The sequence below is a fragment of the Mustela nigripes genome, chromosome 10, assembly GCF_022355385.1.
Source record: "Mustela nigripes isolate SB6536 chromosome 10, MUSNIG.SB6536, whole genome shotgun sequence".
Classification (NCBI taxonomy): Eukaryota; Metazoa; Chordata; class Mammalia; order Carnivora; family Mustelidae; genus Mustela; species Mustela nigripes.
In genome coordinates, this window is record NC_081566.1 from 10368098 (window position 1) to 10389543 (window position 21446).

Here is a 21446-nt window from a genome sequence, read left to right on the forward strand (position 1 = left end):
GGAGTCTTTTACCCTAGTTTTGTCAGAATGTCCTAAGTATGGAGGGTCGCGGAGGGTTGCTGAATTTCGTGTCGATCGGAAAATCAAGCTGGCTGAGAAGAATGCAGAGTGAGGACACACCGTTTCCGGCTCCCGTCCCTCCAGTCCTCTCCCTCAGAATGCCTAGAGAACCTTCCAGAAGGGATGATGTGCTGTGAGAGACAACATGAGCATACCCAGCTCATTTGTCGAGACCGAAAAGAAAGGAATAAAATAAGGGAAACACCACATCTAGATTTTAGGTATTCAGATTAAAAGTTGAACAGGGATTTCTTATCTTTGCAAAAGTTGTAAGCAGACCACATAGTCTTTAATTTGTTGGGCGGGGTGGGGAGGAAAATAATTTATCTCATCTCTCGTGTCACCATGTATGTGCGTGCTCATGAAAGACTTTCTTGCCTTAATTATTTAAAATGAAGCTTAGGATGTCTGCGTGGCACAGTCAGTTGGTTGAATGTCCTACTCTTAGTTTCAGCTCAGGTCATGATCTCAGGGTGGTGAGATTGAGCCCCACATCGGGCTCCGTGCTCAGTGCAGAGTCTGCTTAAGACTTTCTCTCTCTCTCCCTCTGCCTTTCCCCTCTGCTCTCTCCGTCACTCTCTCTCAAATAAAACAACACAAATCTTTAAAAATTAAGCCTAGGAGAAAAACTTCTGACGTGATTAATCTGACATAGAAAAGTCTATTTTCTACTAGTTGATGTGAGGAATATGCATCCTTTCTTTCTTTTGAGAATAATATTTTGTATTTGTAGGCTTCCCAGCTGTCCTTCAAGGAGAGGGGGTAGCACGACAGGCCCATTTTAGGGATAAGGATACCAAGGCCCACACCGGAGGTCACACAGCCACTCCGTGGTGGGGACATCTGGACTAGAACCCAGTCTCCTGGGGCGCCTGGATCAGCCATTAAACACCTGCCTTTGGCTCAGGTCATGATCTTAGGGCCCTGGGATCAAGCCCTGCATCTGGCTCCCTGCTCCACAGGAAGCCTGCTTCTCCCTCTCCCACTCCCCCTGCTTCTGTTCCCTCTCTCGCTGTGTCTCTCTGTCAGATAAATAAATAAAATCGTTAAAAAAAAAAAAAAGAACGTAGTCTCCTGGTTCCTAGTTCACTGTGTGCCTGTCACATCTGGAACTTGTAAGAAAGGAGATGGGTTCACGATAGGTACCGGACCCTTCTGTTGTCCTTCCTTTGCCTCAAGAGCTGAACCCCATCTGAAAATATGCAGAAACCAGGGAAGGCGTCCTGGTGCGCTCGGAGACCAGCACAGCACTGCTCCCACATACTCCCACGAGGCCGGGCCCGGACGCCAACTCTGTCTTTCTCCCGAACTCTGGCTTTCCTCTTGTCAGAGGCAGAGAAGATCTTATTGCCATGGCTAACATTCGTCCCGAGGAACCCCAGCCTCCCCGCCACTGGCGCCAGCCCCACGCAGCAGGAGGGATGCGGGGTCCTAACTCATGGGATGCTAACGGGCTCTACGGTTTGGCTGTTCGGTCTCAACAGTCAAGTCCTTTGTTCTAGACTCCCCTTGACGATCTCACTGGTTCATTTTTCTTGCTCTTCTTCCTGTTGGTGGACTTTGGTGAACCAGTGACTTTGGCCTCTGATTGGCCTTGAATCCTTCCCAGGCAAATGTTAGGAACTGAAAACTGGATACGGAAGGCTTAAAGATCACTCTGATCCTCTGGGATGAAGACAAAAATGGTGCCAAATGGTGCTTCTTGTTAGGTTGCTCTGACTTGACCCTGACTCATTTCTACTGACCTGATTCTTGAATGTTTGTGACCATGGACATCAGCATAAAGAGATTCAAAATATAAAAATGCAAACGAAGTAAAAGCTGATTAGTGCGTAATGTATTCTGCAGCCTCTAACCTTATTGGTGGCCAAACAACATATTCTCACTGACCCTCACGCCTCGAGCGTTTGCGGTGGCCAGGATGTGGCTTGGGACAAGTCACTGTTTCCTTGTGTGTCTCTTGAAGGTCTTCATTGTAGGCGCTCACAAAGGAGTTTAAGCCAATCCCTCACCACCTTCTGTGGTCTTCTCTGAGTGGTGAGAGATCTCCCCCAAGGGTCACATTTGCCCAAAACCTTCCTTTGCCCTCGTGTCTGAAGAAAGCCTCTCACTGGACAGCTTGTGGGTCGAGGGGTGGGCAGTGAGGAGACCCCCAGGTGTGTGCCATGTCCTTGAACCCAGTGACCAGCGGCATGGCCATGTCTCCTGCTCTGATGGAGCGTCGGCCCAGCTCAGGCGCCAGGCTCCGCCTCTCCGGACCAGTCTCTCGAAGAGCCACCCTCAGTCCCTCATGCCTCCCAGGGGGAGGGGCTGCCGTGATTCATGAGCAAGACACAGAGGCCATGGCCACCCCAAGCGCTAGCGGACTGCATCATCCACTGAGCAATCACATAAATGAGGCCGAGTGGGGTCTTGACCCCTAAGGGCTTGGGCCAGGAAGCGCCAGTCTCCTGTCATTCAAACGGGGGTGTCGAGCCCTCCTTCCCCCCCACCCTGGCTTTCTGGATCTCATCCTGCCGGTTTGCCCTTTGGGACTGGAATCAGAGACCATCCCCTGTGCCCTGAGAGCTGGGAGAAGGGAGGGCACGTTCCCAAGTGCAGGGACCCCCTCCAGTCCCCAGAGCTGCCAGGCGAGGAGGGGCTGCAGTCGGTGCTGCCGGGAACCTGACGGTGTCGGCCCCTGGAGGGAGAACTCGTGGCAAGAAGTCCGGGGGATAGTCTTGCTCCCAAGTGGTATCTGCAAAGCACGTTACTTACAGGGGATTAAGCAGGAAGCAGGGTGCTGGACGGAAGGCATAATGACACCAAGGAAGTCACAAGCAGAAAAAACTGCATTTCCTTCCTTTCCGGGGAAAATAAATATCCATTTATTGAAATGAATTGTGAAGGAAAGAATGAGGGTCGCATTCCCCTGCCCCCACCCTGAGTTCAGGCGTGTGGAAACGGCCAGCGACCGTGATCTTCAGCCTGTCCCCAGAAATGCAAGTGCAGGCTTGGAACCTCTTTAGGGCGCAGGAACATTCCTCCAGGACAAAAGACACTCCCTAATTCAGCCCCTTCTCTCCCGCTTCTCCTTGTGGACCCGGGTCTGGCTTAGCTCGTATCTTACATTCAGCACCGCTTAGTTACCCAGAAATCGCATGCGAAATTGTGACACAGAAAAGCAGTGGGTCGTGTGACTTCCATCAGTTCTGCCTGGCGTGGCCTCATCCTTGACTCGTACCGCTCAGAGGCCGGGCAAGGGGACTTGCTTACAGAACGCCCGGAGGCTCCCAGACACCCCCGAAAGTCGCGATCCGGGTACATGCCCTCAGCACACGGGCGTCACTGCGGCGGGGCGGTAGGAATGAGTGGAGCTGAAGTAAGATCAGGGACATTCACGGTGAACAAGAGAATTGCCCGAATGGGAGGGTAGACGGGGAGCTTTCTGGTCGTATACGCAGTGACTGTTTCACTATCAGAGCCTGGGAGGTTTCATTCTCCCCACAGTCCCACGAGAGAAGCCTCATTGTCCCTATTCCGCAGGTGGGAACACTGAGGCTCTGAGGGGCTGGACCACGTAGGGGAAGCAGCGGTGGCCGTGATAGAAAAAGTTACTGGCTTTGGCGTCAGAAGAGATGGGAGCAGAGCGCAGCGCGGCCACCCATGCTTCCAGGGATGGGCGGCAAGGTCAGAACACCCGTTCCCTCATCTGTAAGATCCGGACAGTGTGCCGAGGCGCTGGATTCTTAGGACGACATAACGCTCTGTAGCCGAGAGCACAGCCCAGCACACGGAAGACCCCCCGGAGATGCAGGAGTCCTCACAGACCTCCCGGGGGGAGAACCGGCATTGGAATCCCGAGAGGGCGACCGCATCCCAGCCATGGGCTCCTTCCACCGTGACACGGGGTCCCTAGATCCGGGAGAAAAAGACAGGAAGAAAGACAAGCAGAAGGAAGCCTTCATCCATGTCGCACAGGGCAGGTTATCCCGACGTTTCTACAGATCCGGAATATTTCATTTAAAAAAAATCACAACCCTTCTCCCCAAAACCGCACGACTGACATGCGTCAGACCTGACAGGTGATCCGATGAGGAAGGCGAGATGGAGAGAGAGGAGCTTAGAAAGAACCCTACACATTGCTACGGGGGTCGCCACGTGGTAGTATGAAAACCACCTGTCTCGTCTGTCTGTCTGTCTGTCTGTGTGCCGCTCTAGGTGTCACTACCTTTCACGTCCCCAGTGCCTACCTAGCCCAGGGCCTGGCACACAGCAGGTGCTCAACCCTTTGGACTGAGCTAGCGACATGGTGACAAAGGCCGGGAAGGGAGGACACGCTGCCCAGGTCCCCCAGGCTTGTGCCTGCAGAGCCGTGTGTGTGTGTGTGTGTGTGTGTGTGTGTGTGTGTGTGCGCCCGCGCGTGCCTTCAGCCTGACTTCCGCACACCGTGGGGCTCGTGGGCAGGCCGTGTAGGTCTGTGCGTCCTCCACGTGGCTACAGGGCCACAGCGGGTGGTGTTGGTCGCGTCTGGTCTGTCTTCGATGACTCGGGAGGCGGCTTAAGGGCGCCGCCCGTTTCCTGCCGAGACGCGCTCTCCTTCCCTGAGATGACAACTTCTGCGCACTCACTTCATGGGGTCCCAAATAACACGCTTCAAACAAATCTTTTATCACCGTTGCTCCTTGGACACATTTCAGATGCTGGCTGTTAACAAGAGGCCGTGGCTGTTAACAAGAGGCCGTTTCACCGGCCTTTAACGATGACGCTAATCGCTGTGGGTTTTTGTCTCGCAGAGTCCGGTCGGGCAGAGGCCAGGAGTAAATTACGGGGCTAACTTTGATGTCCGTGGATTATTGATCTGCGAGCTCTCTTCAAGGGGAACTCCAGCCGCCCCGAGACCTCAGCCGTCCCAAACGCTTTGCATCTCTGCACGTGGGCCACCAGCGTTTGGTTTTCACTCTATATTAATAACGAGACAACCTGATGTGCCGTTTCTGTAATAAAGCAACGGACGTATCAAAAGGCTCCACCTGGCAGCTAAAAATAAGTTAGTTTTCCCTTGACCCTCATCATCATTTACCAGAAGGTTCCCTGCCGTGGCGCACGCTGACCCTTCCAGAAGCATCCGGTCGTCTCACTCCAGGTCCTTTCCTGCCCTTGTTTCTCGGCAGGTGAAAGTCATGCTCCGCATCTGCCCCACCCTGGCTCGCGACTCCTCGGAATCCAGCTCCTTCTTAAAGGTGGACCCACGGAAGAAGCAGATCACCCTGTATGACCCCCTGACGTGTGGAGGTCAGAACGTCTTCCAAAAGAGAAGCAACCAGGTTCCTCCTAAGATGTTCGCCTTTGATGCTGTTTTTCCACAAGATGCGTCTCAGGTGGGTGTCCCCCTTCCCGTCCCCTCGGGCTCAGGCCATGCTGATGGGTTTCCAGAAGCTTTGACTGTCGTGAGAGCCTGTGAGCCGGGAGGGTGTCTCCCAGGGCGCTCTTCCATCCCGACAACTTCTGGAAACCACTCAGGGCTCCCCCGAGTAGCTCGGCCCTTTTGAATTATTGGTGTCCCACTTTGGGCAGGATCACTGGGCTGGGATCTTAATAAAACATATCCTAGGAGAGAAGGAAGAGGGAGCCAGTCTGCCGATGGCTTACAGGAGCAGGAGACAGAAGGCGGAAGTGGGGGTTTTAGGAACGCCTGCATCGAGGCTGTGGCGTCTGTGGTCCATGAGGACACCGGTCCTACCTGGGCTTCTAGGGACGGGTGGCGGGGGGGTGGGGCGGTTGTCCAGGAGCTGGGCTGGAGTTAGGCTGGGTTCTAGGGCAAGTGAGAGGCCGAGAAGCTAAGGCTGACATGTCTGTGACTCAGATCAGGGGAGTGTCGTGGAAGGGAAGGAGAGAGGCTGGGTAGAGCTCCTGGGTTAGCCAGTGATGCATTACAAACCTCGCTAAAATTCTGAAATTCAGTGGCTTAGAACAGTAAGCACTTGTTACTCCCCATGAATCTGCGGGCCGGCCGAGCATTCTTCTGTTTCCAGCTCAGCCCACGTATGATTGCAGTCTTGGGCTGGACGCCCTCACCTGTTCGGGGACTGGCTGGCTTTGGGCTGTCTGGGGCTTTTGCTGTCACGCCGATGGCACGATCCAAGTATACAAGCCTCTCGAGACGTAGGCTCCGTATTGTGAGCCCGTCGCTTCTGCTGCATTCTGTTGGCTCAGGGCTGAGGGGTAGGAGGAGACCCCACCTCTGAATCGAAGGGCTGCACGTTGACATTGCAAGGGGCAGACACACACACCAGGTGGAGAATGACAGCCACACCGCGGTGATGATAACTTGGAGGCTTCTTGGGGGCCAGGGTGCCAAGATTCCTGAACCAGAGCTCCTGGAGCCCATCCCAGGAAGAACAGATGTCTACTGGAAGATTCAGTTGCACCATCTGGTGCGATTCAGCTGCAAGGAGCCGGCACGACGGAAGCTTCTAGTAGACCCATAACCCAAGTTAGAGGTATACGGTGACCTACTTTGCCTGCACATTGGGCTCCAACAGCTGCATCTTCTGGACAAATTTCCAGCACTTTCCAAGATTTATATAAAGCGGGGCGCATCGGGATCACTGATGCCTATAGCAGAACTGGAAGACCCGGCTAGTAGCTCCTGTGAATTTCCTCCGTGCTGCATCTGAGCGTGGGCCTCGGGGACGCTCGCTCAGGCCCCGATGTTATCCCGCAGACACGCAGCACATGGCATCGGCTCTGTTCATTCATGAGCTGAACTGGTGGCTTCCCCAAAGAGTTTCACCAAGAGAAGACAAAACACTTTGCAAGCCAGTCCGATGGTCCCTCACTTTATTACGTTTCATAAAATGTGTTCCACCACCCCACCACCACGACCCTGACGTTGTGTCTAATACGTGGCCCACAAATCATTTCACAATCATGGTTTAAAAACTTCTCTAAAGCAATTCTCCCTAAGCTGAAAGTGTCCCAAGGCAAACCCTAAATTCAGGGTGGACTATTAATGAGTTTTAGGTTTATTCCAGAAAAAAGGAGCCTTTTTTATCACTCGGGTTTGCTGACATTTCACACGGGGTTGGCAGAGCTCAGAGGCTCAACGCTTACAGTCACGCTGGCTTCGGAATGCTTTAGTTTTGCTAAAATGGCCACTATTAGAATACATGGCATATCTCTACGAACGGTGCATTTTCCGGGAAGTTTCATACACGTTCACCAGCTTGACTCTCCTCGAAGTCTGCGGCATAAAAGAGGGAAGCGTTGCTATATCCCCTTCAATTCTCTGTCGTGCTCGACGTGCCTGCCATCCTCCCCAGCGGGTTTCAGGCGGTGTGGCCTAGGGAGGGTCACTCGACCTCTCTGGGCCTCCGTGTCCTCACCTGGGCTGTTGGGATTCACGAGTTGAGACACGTGAGGCGCCTGGTGGAAGAGAGCCAGAGCACAGCGAGGGCTCCGAGCTCGTGAGCTCGTGCTGTCAGGTCATCGCTGACGTAGGGAGGGTCATGCTGCGGGTCACAGTCAGACTCCGGGCCCCGGCGGCGAGCTCCATCTGAGCCCCTGACGAGGGGCAGGAAGGAGCTGGACAGAGCAGCAGGCTTCTGCCCTCAGGTCCTTCCTGTGGCTTATGGGACAGCAGCCTCCAGGGAGGCCCAGGCCGCTAGGAGGTTGGCTTTCTTCAGTCTGTCAGGACATCAGCTCTCAGCAATGACCAGAACGGCCCTTGCTCCCTGTGAGCCCCCTGGGGTCACCTGCTGCCCACGCCGGGGCAGACCGCTGAGGCTCTGGCTTTGGGGAGCTGTCATAGTCTGTTAGGACGGTCATAACACACAGCACAGATTCGGGGCCTTATCAACGAGGGAAATTTATTTCTCACAATTCTGGAGGCCGGGAAGTCCCAGGTCAAAGTACTGGCAGAACCGGGCTCCAGCAAGAGCCCCTTCCTCATTCACAGCTGTCCTCCTGCTGTGTCCTCACATGGCCTCAAGGAGCCCATGGGGCCCTGCTGGCCTCAGGGCACTCATCCTGTTCAGGAGGGTGAGCCCTGTGACCTCGTCACCTCCCCAAAGGCTTCACCTCCAAATGCCACCACATTTCATCATAGGAATTGGGAAAGGGGCGGGGCACAAACATTCGGAAGCAGGAAGCCAGGTGGGGGGACTTACCCCTGTGGGTGCGCAGAGGCCTTCTGCGGAGCCGGCCCTGCCCCGGAGTCTGTGCTCGGGAAGGCCGCCTGCTTCTCAAGGCCCGAGAAGGCGGGGTTCATCCAGCCGTCGCTGCAGAGTCACCTGTGACAAATTCCGTCAAGATTCTCCAGCGTCCGTCTCGGGGCTTCCAGCCGGCCTATCGCTGCAGGGGTCCCGGGGGTGTGGCAGATCCCGCGGTCCCCACAGCAGCCTCGTCCTGCCACCCCCTCGGTCCCAGAGGAGCCCCCAGCGGAGCTGCGGAGGAGACCACCAGCACGCTCGAGAATGGGTGGGAGTGTGGGTTTTCTATTTGGGTTTGGGAGAGAGAATCGATTTCCAAATACTCGGGCCCGTCGCAGCCCTGCAGCCCCGTTCCTGGCAAGGCCGTGGCTCTTGGATTCCGACCCCCTGGGCTGTGGGGGTGTGGCACGTGGCTCTGACACCTCGAAGGGATTCCTGGAGCTCGGACGGTGGTGGGGACAGCACACCATCCGTGATTTTGTCCTCCTGCTGCCCAGAGAAAGTTCTAGGATCTCCAGGTGCAGCCGCGGAATTCGCAGAATTCCCCTGGTTTGCAGAGCTCTGAATTACTGGGTTTTAGTGGGGAAATACAAAAAGTCATCAGGAGTCCAGCCCCCCTCTCAGGATTTAGATAGTCACGTGGGGGCTGAGCCACACGGCCGGCCGAAGAACCCTCATGGTGACAGCCTGACAGGTGGCCTTTGATAACGTATGTGGAATCCGCACAGAGAGAAAGAAAAGGCTGGTTTTAAAAAGAAGGGGACGTGGAACAAGAAAGAGGAAGGAGGTTGGAGACAAAGTCGACGTAGATCACAGGCCTCCAGCTTCTACTAGAAACACCATGTTTCAAGGTCATGTTCCTGAAATGGTCCATCATCTTTTTCCCACTAATAAGCTTGGTCCATTTCATATGCTCTGTGCGTGTGTGTGTGTGTGTGTGCATGAAGGATCCAGGTAACAGACGGCCAGTGGGAAGTTTAAAAGCCTTGTCCAGGAGCCACGAAGGGCAGATCAGACAAAGGCCTGAGGTCCGCGAAAGCACCCTGTGTCCCGGGGCAGCCTGTTCCCACCTGCCCTGCACAGGCAGCAGCTGAAATGCCCCATGAATTAGCAGAAGAATGGTTCATAGGTCACGTGTGTAAGGCTTGGGTTTATAAGAGGCTGAGGTCCCAGAGGGTTTTGAGCACTCCCGAACGGCATTACGGCCTGACCCACCTATAAGACCGTGACCCCCGAGACCTGAGTCCCAGGGAAGGGGGCTCCGGTTCCCATCGCTAATGGTCCACTTACCACACGTGTCTCTTTTCATTTCTGCCAGGCTGAAGTGTGTGCTGGAACCGTGGCAGAGGTGATCCAGTCTGTGGTCAACGGGGCGGACGGCTGCGTGTTCTGTTTCGGCCACGCCAAGCTGGGTCAGTGAGCGATTTCCTTGTTCCTGCCGTGTGTATCCCCGGACGCGTGGTCTGGTCTTCTGTCCCCGCCCCAGAGTCTGCAGATGAAAGGGGAGGTTGTCGCCTTTAGGTGCCCAACTGTACAATCCCCACTCACCGTTTCTGCTTTTGAAATGTAGCGTTCATCCTAAGTGGAGACCCAGGCTTCTAGAAGGGGGTGGCAGGGTCCCTCCCACTTGGTCCAGGTCAGGGGCACGCCCAGAAAGCCACCAGGAGAGGGGATGCATGCCGAGCCTCGGCTCTGGGGTTCACAGTGGTGGACGGAGCCCAGGACAAGGCACAGGAGCAGCCCCCAGGCCAAGCCCAGAACCGTGTCAGGACCCGTCTGGGGACGGCATCGGACAGCCAGCCTTAGTCCCCAGCCTCCAGGCTGAGCCAAGTGAGAAAAGACAGGGTCTGGATGGTTGGACCCCCTTCAGGTGCCTTCTTAATCCTGGCCTGGGGCCGTCTGGGGAAGTTAGGAATTTGGGGAACTCCGGAAGTGCCCCTTGGCAGACGTTCCCACAAAAGCCTTGCAGTCAGGGGGGCCTGTTGGAGGCCGAGACCAAAAACTCATTTCAGCTGCCTTCCTTCGGTCTTCTCGATCACGGATCAAAGCAGCAATGCAGATTTTAATAGAATTTGCTCCTGCGATAAAAATATACACCGCATTTAACTTGAGGAAGGATATAAACTGCGAGGCTGTGGGTTTCATCTGGGTGGTGATAAAAAGAACCTTTACGGCGGTGAACATCTCGGCCTTCCCTCCGCGTGTAAAACGGGGCGGCAGCTGGATGGCGCTTGGTGTCTGGGATTGTCCTCGAGCCGCGTCCAGGCTTAGATCCGGTCCTCCGGTCTGGGCGCTCCGGTTCTTTGTCCCTAGTACTAGGAGAAGCCCTGGGTGGTTGCGATCCTCAACCCCTAGTATTTCCCTCTTTTCCTTTCATAGACTGCCCCCTCCCCTCCCCGTGCTCACCCTGTGTTCCCTCCTGCCACGCTCCCCGCAGGGAAATCCTACACCATGATCGGAAAGGATGATTCCATGCAGGACCTCGGCATCATCCCCTGTGCCATCTCTTGGCTCTTCAAGCTCATCAATGAGCGCAAGGAGAAGACGGGGGCCCGGTTCTCGGTGCGGATCTCAGCCGTGGAGGTGTGGGGCAAGGAAGAGAACCTGCGGGACCTGCTGGCCGAGGTGGCCACGGGCAGCCTGCAGGACGGCCAGTCCCCGGGCGTGTACCTATGCGAGGACCCCATCTGCGGCACGCAGGTGAGCAGCTCCCGGCTGGGGTGCGCGCCCGTGACCACCCCCCCGCGGCTGCCTCCTCAGACGGGGCTGGCGCCTGAGCGTTTACTTTAAGGTGGCCGGGAGCCGTGTGGCCGCAGCTGCTGAGCCGTCCGCTCACCCAACCTAAATATTTGTACCTTGAACCTGATGGACAGTGAACAGGAGCCGCGGTCCTTGTAGCCATCGCGGGGGGCGGGGGTGGAATTCACTTTACTTACGCCCCTTTCGACAAAAAGGGAAGTCCAGTGTTTCTTTTGCTTAAACAGCAAACCGAAATATTTACTGCTCTGCACGAAGGGCTCCAGCCACTACGGGGGCTGCTTACGGCTCTATAAACTGCGTTTCTGGCCCTGGTTTTGCCGCCGGCTTAGTAGCACTATAGGAAAAACTAAGAACCACTTTCTAATTAGCACCACGATATCATTGCTCGGTCTGTGGAAGGCCGGAGAAGCTCCCGTCCGCCTGTGCAGGGTGTGACGCAGGACGGCCGTGTGGGTCTGTCCCTCGCTGGCTGACTGCAGGGGGAGGAAGGTCTCTGAGCTCCCTGCTGGCCATCCCGAAGAATCGGCTCTTTCCGTCTCCAGCAGGCTTTATTTCCTAGATTTTTGTTTTAAGATTAAGTTCATTTTGATGAGCCCCTGCCTCCTCACAGGTGGGATCCGTTGGCGTAGGTGAGGATACTCGCACTTGGTTTTGTTCTACCCGTGCTCCGAGCACCTCAGATCCTTCCGTTTCGGTTAGGAATCTCCCCCGACCTCCAGCTGCAAAACTCTGTGGTGACTTGCACGGCCCCACGTGACCTGCCCCGCCTACCTTTCCAGCATCCCCTCTTGCCACTCCTTGTAAGTTACATGCAGGTGCCTAAAAAAAGCCCCTCAGACGTCAGCGTGCGTATGGGTCACTGGGGATCTCGTGACCCTGCAGGTTCTGGCTCTGTAGGACTGGGATAGATCCCCAAAAACATGTCTCACAAGTCCCCATGTGACTGTGATACTGCTGGTCCAGGGACCGCACTTGAGAAGCTCAGTCCGGTGGCACCTGCCTTCTGTTCCCTTTCCAAGAATTACCTAGATGTTCCGATACGCTATAGCCTCCATTCACTTTTTTTTAATTAAAATGTTGTTAGTTAACACAGAGTGCAATATTGGTTTCTGGAGTAGAATTCAGTGATTCATCACTCACAACTCCATTCACTTTTATAAAAACTCGGCCTGGGAAGTCCCACGTCGACCACTGGTTCTCTGAAGGCTAAGAAGAACCCATCAACTCTTTATTTTAACTCTCCTTACTGAAAAATCACAAAAAAAGTCTTTAGCTTGTCTTTCTGCCATAGTAAGTACAGGACAGTGAACACAACAGAGTCTCTCTTTGAAGTCTGAGGATTTTGGAGGTGCCGGGTTCCCAGACCAGCTCTCAGCGTTCAGAATGATAGCGCAGTCAGAGTCAGAAATAGAAAATTCTAAGAATGTGTTCCGGCCCTGAGACCTACACGGCTGACTCTTTGTTTGAATACAGCCGAGATTTCCTTTTCTCCCCACAAGAAGGAGTGTTGCTCCAATTTTTTTTTTTAAGATTTTATTTATTTATTTGACAGAGATCTCAAGTGGGCGGAGAGGCAGGCAGAGAGAGAGGAGGAAGCAGGCTATCTGTGAGCAGAGAGCCCGATGCGGGACTCGATCCCAGGACCCAAGGACCATGACCTGAGCTGAAGGCAGAGGCTTTAACCCACTGAGCCATCCAGGCACCCCTCCAATTCTGATAATATTGTTCTAATGAAGGTTTCCTCTAATTTCTAAGGGATCTGATAGGATTTAGACACATGGCCCACAATGCTTTCTTAATTGATTAAATGTCATGATCGTGAATTTAGAAACTAAAGATAAAAATAGATATTCCTTAAACAATCAAGATGAGACATTCAAGTATGTTGGGTGGTTTTGCATCTTGTTTAAAACTATGCTCGTACATGTAAGTCTAAAAGTGGCTTTAAGTCACTGGAGTAATGGGGAGTGAAGTTCAAGCTAACCAGGGTTGGCTTTTCCTTCTTGGGGGAGCCGGTGCTGTCTGGCCTGAGGTCCCATCATGCCACCTGCCTGTCTGCGAGCATTGTAGTCTTTGAGAGCAGGATGCGGTTGCATCCTCCGGGTTTTCTTAGGTAGGTGGATAGCCCAGGGTGTGGGTTTGCTGGGCTCTGCAGAGGTCAGGCTGGGCCCCCTGCTCCCTGGCCACTCGGATACAATCTTACACTCTTCACACCTGCTAAGACTCGCCGTGAAACCGCGGAATGGCTGAAACTAGCTTTTATCCACTGCATATGCTCAGTATTACCTTTCAGCAAAGGGTTTGTGAAGCAGACAGCTGCGCGTGAGTCCAGGCCCTTGTTCTAGAAGGATCTCTGGCCTCCGAGATCCTGCACAACAGAGGGCCAGAGACCTCAGCTCTCGGCTTGTGTGTTCCAGCTGCAGAACCAGAGCGAGCTGCGGGCGCCCACGGCCGAGAAGGCCGCCTTCTTCCTGGACGCCGCCATCGCCTCGCGCCGGGGCAGCCAGCAGGACTGTGACGAGGACGACCACCGCAACTCCCACATGCTCTTCACCCTGCACATCTACCAGTACCGCATGGAGAAGAGCGGGAAAGGGGGAAGTAAGTGCACCCGCGGCCAGGCCCAGCCCATCATCTGGGGCAGCCTTGGCCCCTCCCATGCCCGACGTGGGGCTTGAACTCACGACCCCGAGATCGAGCTCCCCTCGCCCTCAGTCCATCGACCAAGCCAGCCAAGCGCCCCTGACCCTTTTTTAGCAGGGTACAGAGTCTGCTGCTTAGGAGTTCCAGACGATGAGAGAGCCTGGGCTGCGGTTTCCTTTGAACTGTCCTGGAGGAAAGGGTTTGCTTTGGCGAGGGTAATTGACAAATGCAATTCCAGAGGATGGTGAGCGAGGACAAACTTTAAATGGAAAAAACTTCGGGTGACTTGTATCTTTTTTGCACACACTTTACAGGTACTCTTCAGGAAGGTCCAATATTTACACCCCAGACACCCTGGTGATGGGTTACTTGTCAGTAGCTTGAGTCCACTCTATGGACCCGGGAGAAACAAAAGCATTTTTTTTCTAAATTGCCTATAAATCAGCCTTTGGGATAACTAACCAGGTTCTGGCTTCCTCTGTGCCTCGGTGGCATTCCTCTGTAAGACCGGGGCACAGGCCTGCTCCATGATGAGCGGCAACCCCGGGACCCCAGTGCGCTGGGTACACAGGCCCCTTCGGGCTACAAAGCCAGCACTGACCTCGGTGCGGCGCCCGACCCTTTGCCTGCCAAGTCGTGTAGGCTCGATGCTCTAAGGAGCGTCTCAGTTGGGATTCTGAAGCATGGGCCGCATAGGCCATTGACCTGGGCTTTCTCCCCTGTGAGCCACAGGCCTGGACTGCTGGGTGACAGCTTCCCTATGCTCTCGATGTCTTCCAGTATTCCCTGAAAATGATTGCCTCGGGGCACTGGGTGCCCGGAAAACAGACATTAGCCCCAAGCTTGGAGACTAACCCAGGGACCTGGAAATTGTGAAGTTAATTGGCTAACACAGAGGCAATCAACAAACCTAATTCTTGGTGGGGCCCTGAGCTGGGCATCCAACCAGGATCAGGAGCTGGGCTTCCCAGTTCTCTGCCTGTTGCTGGAACACCTGGAAGCCAGTATCCTGGGAACAGCTCTCGGGCCTTCTCTGGCCCCCATTGGAAGCTCTGCCCTTCTCCAGTCTCAATGCCTCCGCTGGCCCCGTCGTCTGCCATTAACTGTTACTTTCATTCAGTTTTCATGAAATCCAGTTCACATTCAGAAAAACCTACCCTGCTGGTGTGTTGTTAGATGAATTTTAGCAAATCTGTATAGCTGGGTATCCCCCACCGCCGTCCAGAAAGAGAACAAAGCTGTCCGCACCGAAAGCTCCCCTCCCCCACCTCGAGCCCCTGACCACCCCTGATCTGATTTTTGTCCTTTTAGTTTTGCCTTTATCCAGAACCTCATCTAGATGGAATCCCGTATTCCCTGTGTGACCTTTTGTGTCTGGCTTCTTGCATCTGGCTTGAAGCATCGGAGACTTACCCACATGGTTTTGTGTACCGGTTGTTCGCTTATTTTTCTCGACGGAGCCTAGAGACTTGCCCCTACCCCTCCTCCCACCTCCAGGCCTGAGATCTCACCATATGCCCCGGGCTTGGGGGCTGCCCAGGAGTCTAGAGATATTGGCCTCACTGGTGGGGCACTGGGCACCCCGGGTGGCCAGCCAGCAGCAGCCCGGACTGCTCTTAAACCAGCCAAGGTCATGGAGGTCTGACTGCGGGGTGAGCAAGAGAGTTTGAATGGGAAACTTCCAGAGGAAGTTGATTCCCAGTGATGGGCTCACACACGAGTACTGCATTTCCGTTTAGAAAAACTTTCTCAAAGAAGGAAACGAGGGGTTAGGACAGGACTGAGAAGATCCAGACTTTTAAAACTTGACACAGAAACCCCCCCACCCCCCGCAACAGTCTGGGGGCTGGCTTTCAATTCTGCACGCACTGTTTTTTCTGGATCGTGTCTTACCATCATGAATGGGGGAGTCCAAGAAATGTTTTATTCTTTGAAGCTTGCTTTTTTATTTTATTTAAGCTTTATCTCTTTTAAGCTGTTCTCTTCTTTCAAGTCAATATTAATAATCAGAGCCTGCCGTGGGTGTTCATACTTTCAGCAGAGGGTGACTTGCAAAAGGTACGAATTTTCAGCCAAATTGCTTCCAAGTGGCGCTGAGCGGGAGATCTCGGCAGACAGTATAATCTCGTTCTCCTTCTAGGTTTCAAACCGTGCTGAAAACAACTATATTCAGTTTTTCTTCTTGTTTTTTTTTTTTTTTGTGGTTCTGCTCTTGATGTGGAAACTGAAAGTAGGGAAGAATCTTGAAAATAAACAGTTAATGAAATGACTTCGACTGTAAGAAGTGGAAATTGAGCCTCACAGAGGTGTGGGCTGGGCCCTGTCCAAGTCACTCCGCAGCACGTCTGGGCACTTATGGAATATTTAAGATCCCATTCGCCTCCTGGCTGTTTATATATCGTGAAGGCAAATTGCTTTTAAATAATAAATTCAGGGTAAAGGAAAAGACAAGTACCATTAATGGCTCCCCAAAACCCTTTTCGTTACTTTCTAATGTGTCTGTAGATGAGAAGTCGGCGAGGGGGAGTTGGGGGGGAGACCAGGGGACGTCACCTGCCTGCCACGGCCCCCGGCTTCCCGGGAAGAGAGGAGTCTAGGCTCCGATGTGCACAGGCGGCCCCCGGCCCGGGGCTCGCTTGACTTCATTGAATTTTTATCTGCTTAAAATATAATAAGGTGATTCAGAGTGTTGTTTAAAATGGAAATTTTTGTTTACTTATACATAAGTAATAATCCCTGTGGACCTGGCAGGCAGAACTCAATTAAAGGAAAGTTTATTAATTAGTTACCCTGCAGGGAAGCAGAGAGCGGAGTCTGCCGCTATGAACAACGGGCCATCGGTGGCTGAGATGGTGGGTTTCAGACGGGTCTCTCGGGAAGAGCTTGCCACGTGTGTGCATGCACCTGAATCTTACACGCGTGTGTATTTTACATGCACACGTGTACAGACATACACACATATATAAAGAGGCAGACAAAAATGTTTTAAACAGGTCCAACCAGGAGAGAAAATTTGCTGTTTCACACATAGCCTTTGGTTACACTTGAAATATTTCCCTGGTTTAGGGAGTTTTTGGAGTCTTCGTGGGGCCGACTCTCCAATGGTTCTGGAGCCTTCCCCTGCTTTGCCAAGCTCATGTGTGAAGGCTGAGAGCCCCTGTGGGAATTCCAGCCTTGGGAAAGAGCCCGAGGGCCCGAATGGTCAAGAGCTTCTCCTCATGAACGGGTCTTCCAGGAGACTGTCCACAATGTTGAAATCAAACGGAACATGTTCTGTGTTTTCAAAACATCAGTGCTTCTCTGTTACCTCGTTCAGCGACATTTCTGAAAGAGAAAGACCATCCGGTTACCTTTCACATCAGCAGGTGGTGTGAGTTCAGAGAGGTCCTCTGTGCAGCACAAGCAGGAGATGGTTAATTGAGAAAGTTAGTCCGAAGGGAGGATCCTGAAAACTGGTACATTCACGCCATGAACGTTTCATCTCATGAATATTTATTTCAGTAATATTTCAAAACACACACACAAATGGGTATTTATTTATTTATTCATCCTCTGATATGGGTTTTTCTCTTCGAAATGACTTTGCAACCTAAAGTTCTGCTTTTATAAACCACGCTCATATTAATAGTCTGGTTCTTGCTTTAAATTTCTTCTAAGTGATTTGAGAACTCAAAGACGTTTCTTCCATTTTTTTTTCCCACTTTATAATTTCTCGTTTCCACCAAATTCAGCATCTCTTTTATTTTTATTTTATTTATTTATTTTTAAAATATTTTTAAAATATTTTCTTTATTGATTTGAAAGAGGGAACATGAGTGGGGTCGGGGGGTGGGCAGAGGGAGAGGGAGAAGCAGACTCCCTGCTGAGCAGGGAGCCGGACACGGGGCTCGATCCCAGGACCCTGCCGAAGGCTGACCTGAGCCGAAGGCTGACGCTTGCCTAACTGAGCCACCCAGGGGCCCCTCAGCATCTCTTTCCGAAGAACTCATTTTTATCTTGTCTTTCCAAAGCCTTGAGTTTAGCTCTTAAAGAAACACTAGCTCTCTTTACACGATTGTATCTTACTGGTTTGCATAAGATTTGCTTCTGTTTTTTCCGTGATGACAAGCAGCATCCCTGGGTTTAGGAGGGAGCCCCGCTGACCCATTAAGTACACAGCTCACCTGCGGGGAGCAAGGGAGCGCAGACAAATGGGAAAACAGCCAGCCCGGGCCACGCGGATCCCATCCATCCACAGAGCTCACAGGTGAGGGCCACGCGGCAAGGCAGCTATTCCCAAATTTGGCCGCAACCAAGAGTCACCTGGGGAACTTTCCAGTGAATCCCAGGGCTCGTGGCGCACTCCGGGCCGGTTAAATTGGAAAGCCGAGGTGCAGGAGCCAGACGCCTGTGTTTACTTAGCTCCCAAGGTGATTCCAGCGCGCAGCCAAGTTTGGGAACCGCGAAGCTGCGAGAAGGTGAGTTAAAGGCGCTTCTGCTCCCTTTACAGTTACCCGTGGCTTTTCGTCTTAGCTTCCGCGATAATTTTCCAGGAGATGTTGGGCCATTTATTTTTTCATGTATTGGGGGGGGCGATTTATTTGACCCCCGTGAACCTCGTTTTCCTGGTCTGCCCCACGGAACCGATGCCGCATTGCAGGATGGTTGCAGGAATTAAGTGCCATCAGGAGACAAGCGTGTCCCGGCACCTCCCGGGCCCTCGGCCAGCGGGAGTTAGGGGGGTGGCCCAGGAGTGGGGGGAGATCAGGATTGCTGCCTGTGGGGAGGGTCTGGCCGAGCTCCAGACTTGCCATATACCCAGGAGAGCGCGAGCAAAGGGGGGCGGAAGGCCACTGGGATCCGTCCACCCCGCGCTGCGACCCCGGAAATCTCGGACTGTCCTCGATGACAGAACTTTCTCGCCAGCCATCCGGAGTGACGCATGTCCTTGCTGGTAGCACGTGGCCGGGGCGCACTCACTCACCCCAGGCGTGGAATCCAGGACTCCGTGGCTGCTTGAACTTGAGTGGGTTGGACGGACAGACTCGATTTTCCACGGGCTGGCTGGGACTCCCGTTCTGAGTCACGCAGCCCTAATTATAGGTGTTTCATAACGCTCTTCGGCTGGGCTAAACTGTGCTTTTGTTCTCTGTCTTCTGTTTTACTCCGTGTACGTTGTGCATTTTATTCCATTACATCAAATGGCCTATTAGAGTCTCAAAGTCCCAGCCAGTCCCTGTCTTTGCCCTTTAATCTGCAGCCCAGGTGGGAGATCTGAGCTGCTCCTCTCTAGGTAATTAGGTTGCAAAACAGATGATATTTTGCTTTAAAAATAACCATTTCCCTAGCGTGCTGCCGTGACCTGATCTTGCATAATACGGAATGGGATAAAGAAGTTCCGTGTTGGGTTCCTGGGTGGCTCAGTGGGTTAAGCCGCTGCCTTCGGCTCAGGTCATGATCTCGGGGTCCTGGGATCGAGTCCCGCATCGGGCTCTCTGCTCAGCAGGGAGCCTGCTTCCCTCTTCCCTCTGTCTCCCTCTCTGCCTGCCTCTCCATCTGCTTGTGATATCTCTCTGTCGAGTAAATAAGTAGAATCTTTAAAAAAAAAAAAAAAAGTTCGTGTTGTTTCTTCCCTCGTGAGGGTTTTTCCTGGGGAGAGGGGAACGGGGAGAAAACGTAGCATCCTTGATGTGAACAGTTCTTGGCCGTGGACGTATCCGAATCACTGGGCCCCTGTGGATGGAAATGCCGGGCTTTCCCTAAACACGCCTCACCCTTTCTCCTAGATGTGGACGTTGAGGACTCAGTAGAGCAAAGTGAGGGTTAAGACAGTCGTTCCCAAATGTTTCCATCCTGTGATGTGCGCAGAGACTCGCCCTCCCGCATCCGCGCTTCTGTGGGCTCTGCCCACAGATCTGTGGACACCCAGGGACTGGCCACAGGCTCATCCTAGGTCCCCAGGACCCAGCCCCGGGCCCATCACACCCCCTGCCTCTACTTTCCCACCCCAACCCCTTTTCTGCCTTGCCCCAAAAGTCACAGTTTCTGCAACAACTTCTGGAAACTTGTGTGTCTACCTTTGCTGCTTGCCTTCCATGCAGAGCAGGGGAAGCAGAGGGAACAGTAGCTGTCCCAGAAGCAGGAGGACTTGCGCCACCCTGGGAGGTGGGAATCCAGGGGTCTGAGGAGCCAGGGTCTGCTGCTGCCTGGGGAGTGGGGCGGTGGGGAGCCGATCTAGAAGCTGGGGTTGTGTGCAGGGAAGGAGGTCACTCCCCTCGGAGAGTGGTGCCCGGGCAGAAGGAGAGCCCAGTGTCCCCGCCCTCTCGGGAACTGCCTAAGGCCACATTGCACAGGATGGGTGGGGGGCATCAGTCTTGAAAGGGTGAAGCCCAGTTGCCCTCCAACAGGACAGTCACGACAGGTTTCCTGGTTGAGAACAAAGCAGGGGTACTCAGTGTGTTAAGCACCTGCCTTCCGCTCAGGTCATGATCTCAGGGTCCTGGGATTGAGCCCCGCTGGCGTGGGGGAGCGGGGGTCCCCTACTCGGCAGGGAGCCTGCTTCTCCCTCTCCCTCTGCCCCTCCTTCCTGCACTCTCTCGTGCTCTTTCTCAAACAAATAAAATCCTAATTTAAAGAAACAAAATAGCTTTAACAAGATACACTTGAGATAGAGCAACCCACATATTTGGCTTTGCGGTCTGTGTATAAGCCCCTGAACACGTCCATACAGTCGAGATAAAGGACAGAGCCCTCGCCCTCCAGATTTCTTGGCCAACGTGACTTTTGACCTTTTTAAAATTGTTTTTGTCTTATAATTAAGCTTCGAGAGTTTTTTATATGCTCTGGATAAAAGTCCTTTAGCAGGTAGATGTTTTGCAAACATTTTCTCCCAGGCTGTGGCATGCTTTTTTATTCTCTTAACCATGTATTTCAAAGAGCAGAAATAGTTTTCACGACATCCAGCTTTTCTGTGTGTTCTCTTATAAATCACGTTTTTGGCTTCATAGCTAAGCAATCTTTGCCCAACCCAAGATCAGAAAGGTTTCAAGCTATGCTTTCTTCTAGAAGTTTTATAATTTCAGGTTTTATATTTAGGTCTTTGATTCATTTTTTTTTTTTTTGTAAACTGTGCAATGTATGGATTAAAGGGTTTTTTTTGCATGTGTGTGTGTGTGTATAGAAGACAAGTTCTTCAGTCTGATAAAAATGTTTCTGAAAAACCTGCTAACATAATGGGAAAACACTTGCAGCTTATATATATATATATAAAATTGGAGAGAGAGTATGTATGTGAGTGGGGGAGGGGCACAGGGAGAGGGGGAGAGCATCTCGGGCAGACCCCACACTGAGTGTGGAGCCCAGTGTGGGGCTCAGCCTCGCAGCCCTGAACTCTGTGTAACGGCTCCAGTACCATTTGTTATGAAAACTATTCTCTCTCTACTAAATTACCTTTGTTAAAAATTCCTCGTTCATATTTGTGTGGCTCTGTTTTGGGACTCTCTACACTTCTCCATTAATCTCTACATCTAGCTTTACACCAAGACCACACTGTCCTGGGTTCTGGTGGCTTTATAACAGCCCTTGAAATCGGATACTGTACTACTAGCCTTCCAGTTCTGTCTTTATTTTTAAAGGTGGTTTTGACTATTCTAGGTCCTTTGCATCTCCATATAAATTCTAAAGTTGGCTTCTAAATGGACAGTGCAGCATTATTTTCTACAAAAAAAAAAAAATGCTGGGATTTTAACAGAGATTACGCTGAATCTGTAGGTCCATTTGGTCAGAACTCACATCTCAACGATGCTGAGTCTT

General features: G+C 52.7%; 1 protein-coding gene across 2 annotated transcripts in view; it reads left to right on the forward strand.

Moving 5' to 3' along the window:
* Positions 1–21446, forward strand: part of KIF26B (kinesin family member 26B) — a 412466-nt gene that overhangs the window by 337905 nt on the left and 53115 nt on the right. For both annotated transcript variants that reach the window (XM_059412563.1, XM_059412564.1), the window contains 4 exons: positions 5214–5420; positions 9571–9664; positions 10690–10952; positions 13430–13613. In XM_059412563.1, the coding sequence (XP_059268546.1) occupies positions 5214–5420; positions 9571–9664; positions 10690–10952; positions 13430–13613 (748 nt within the window). The remainder of the gene's footprint in view (positions 1–5213; positions 5421–9570; positions 9665–10689; positions 10953–13429; positions 13614–21446) is intronic.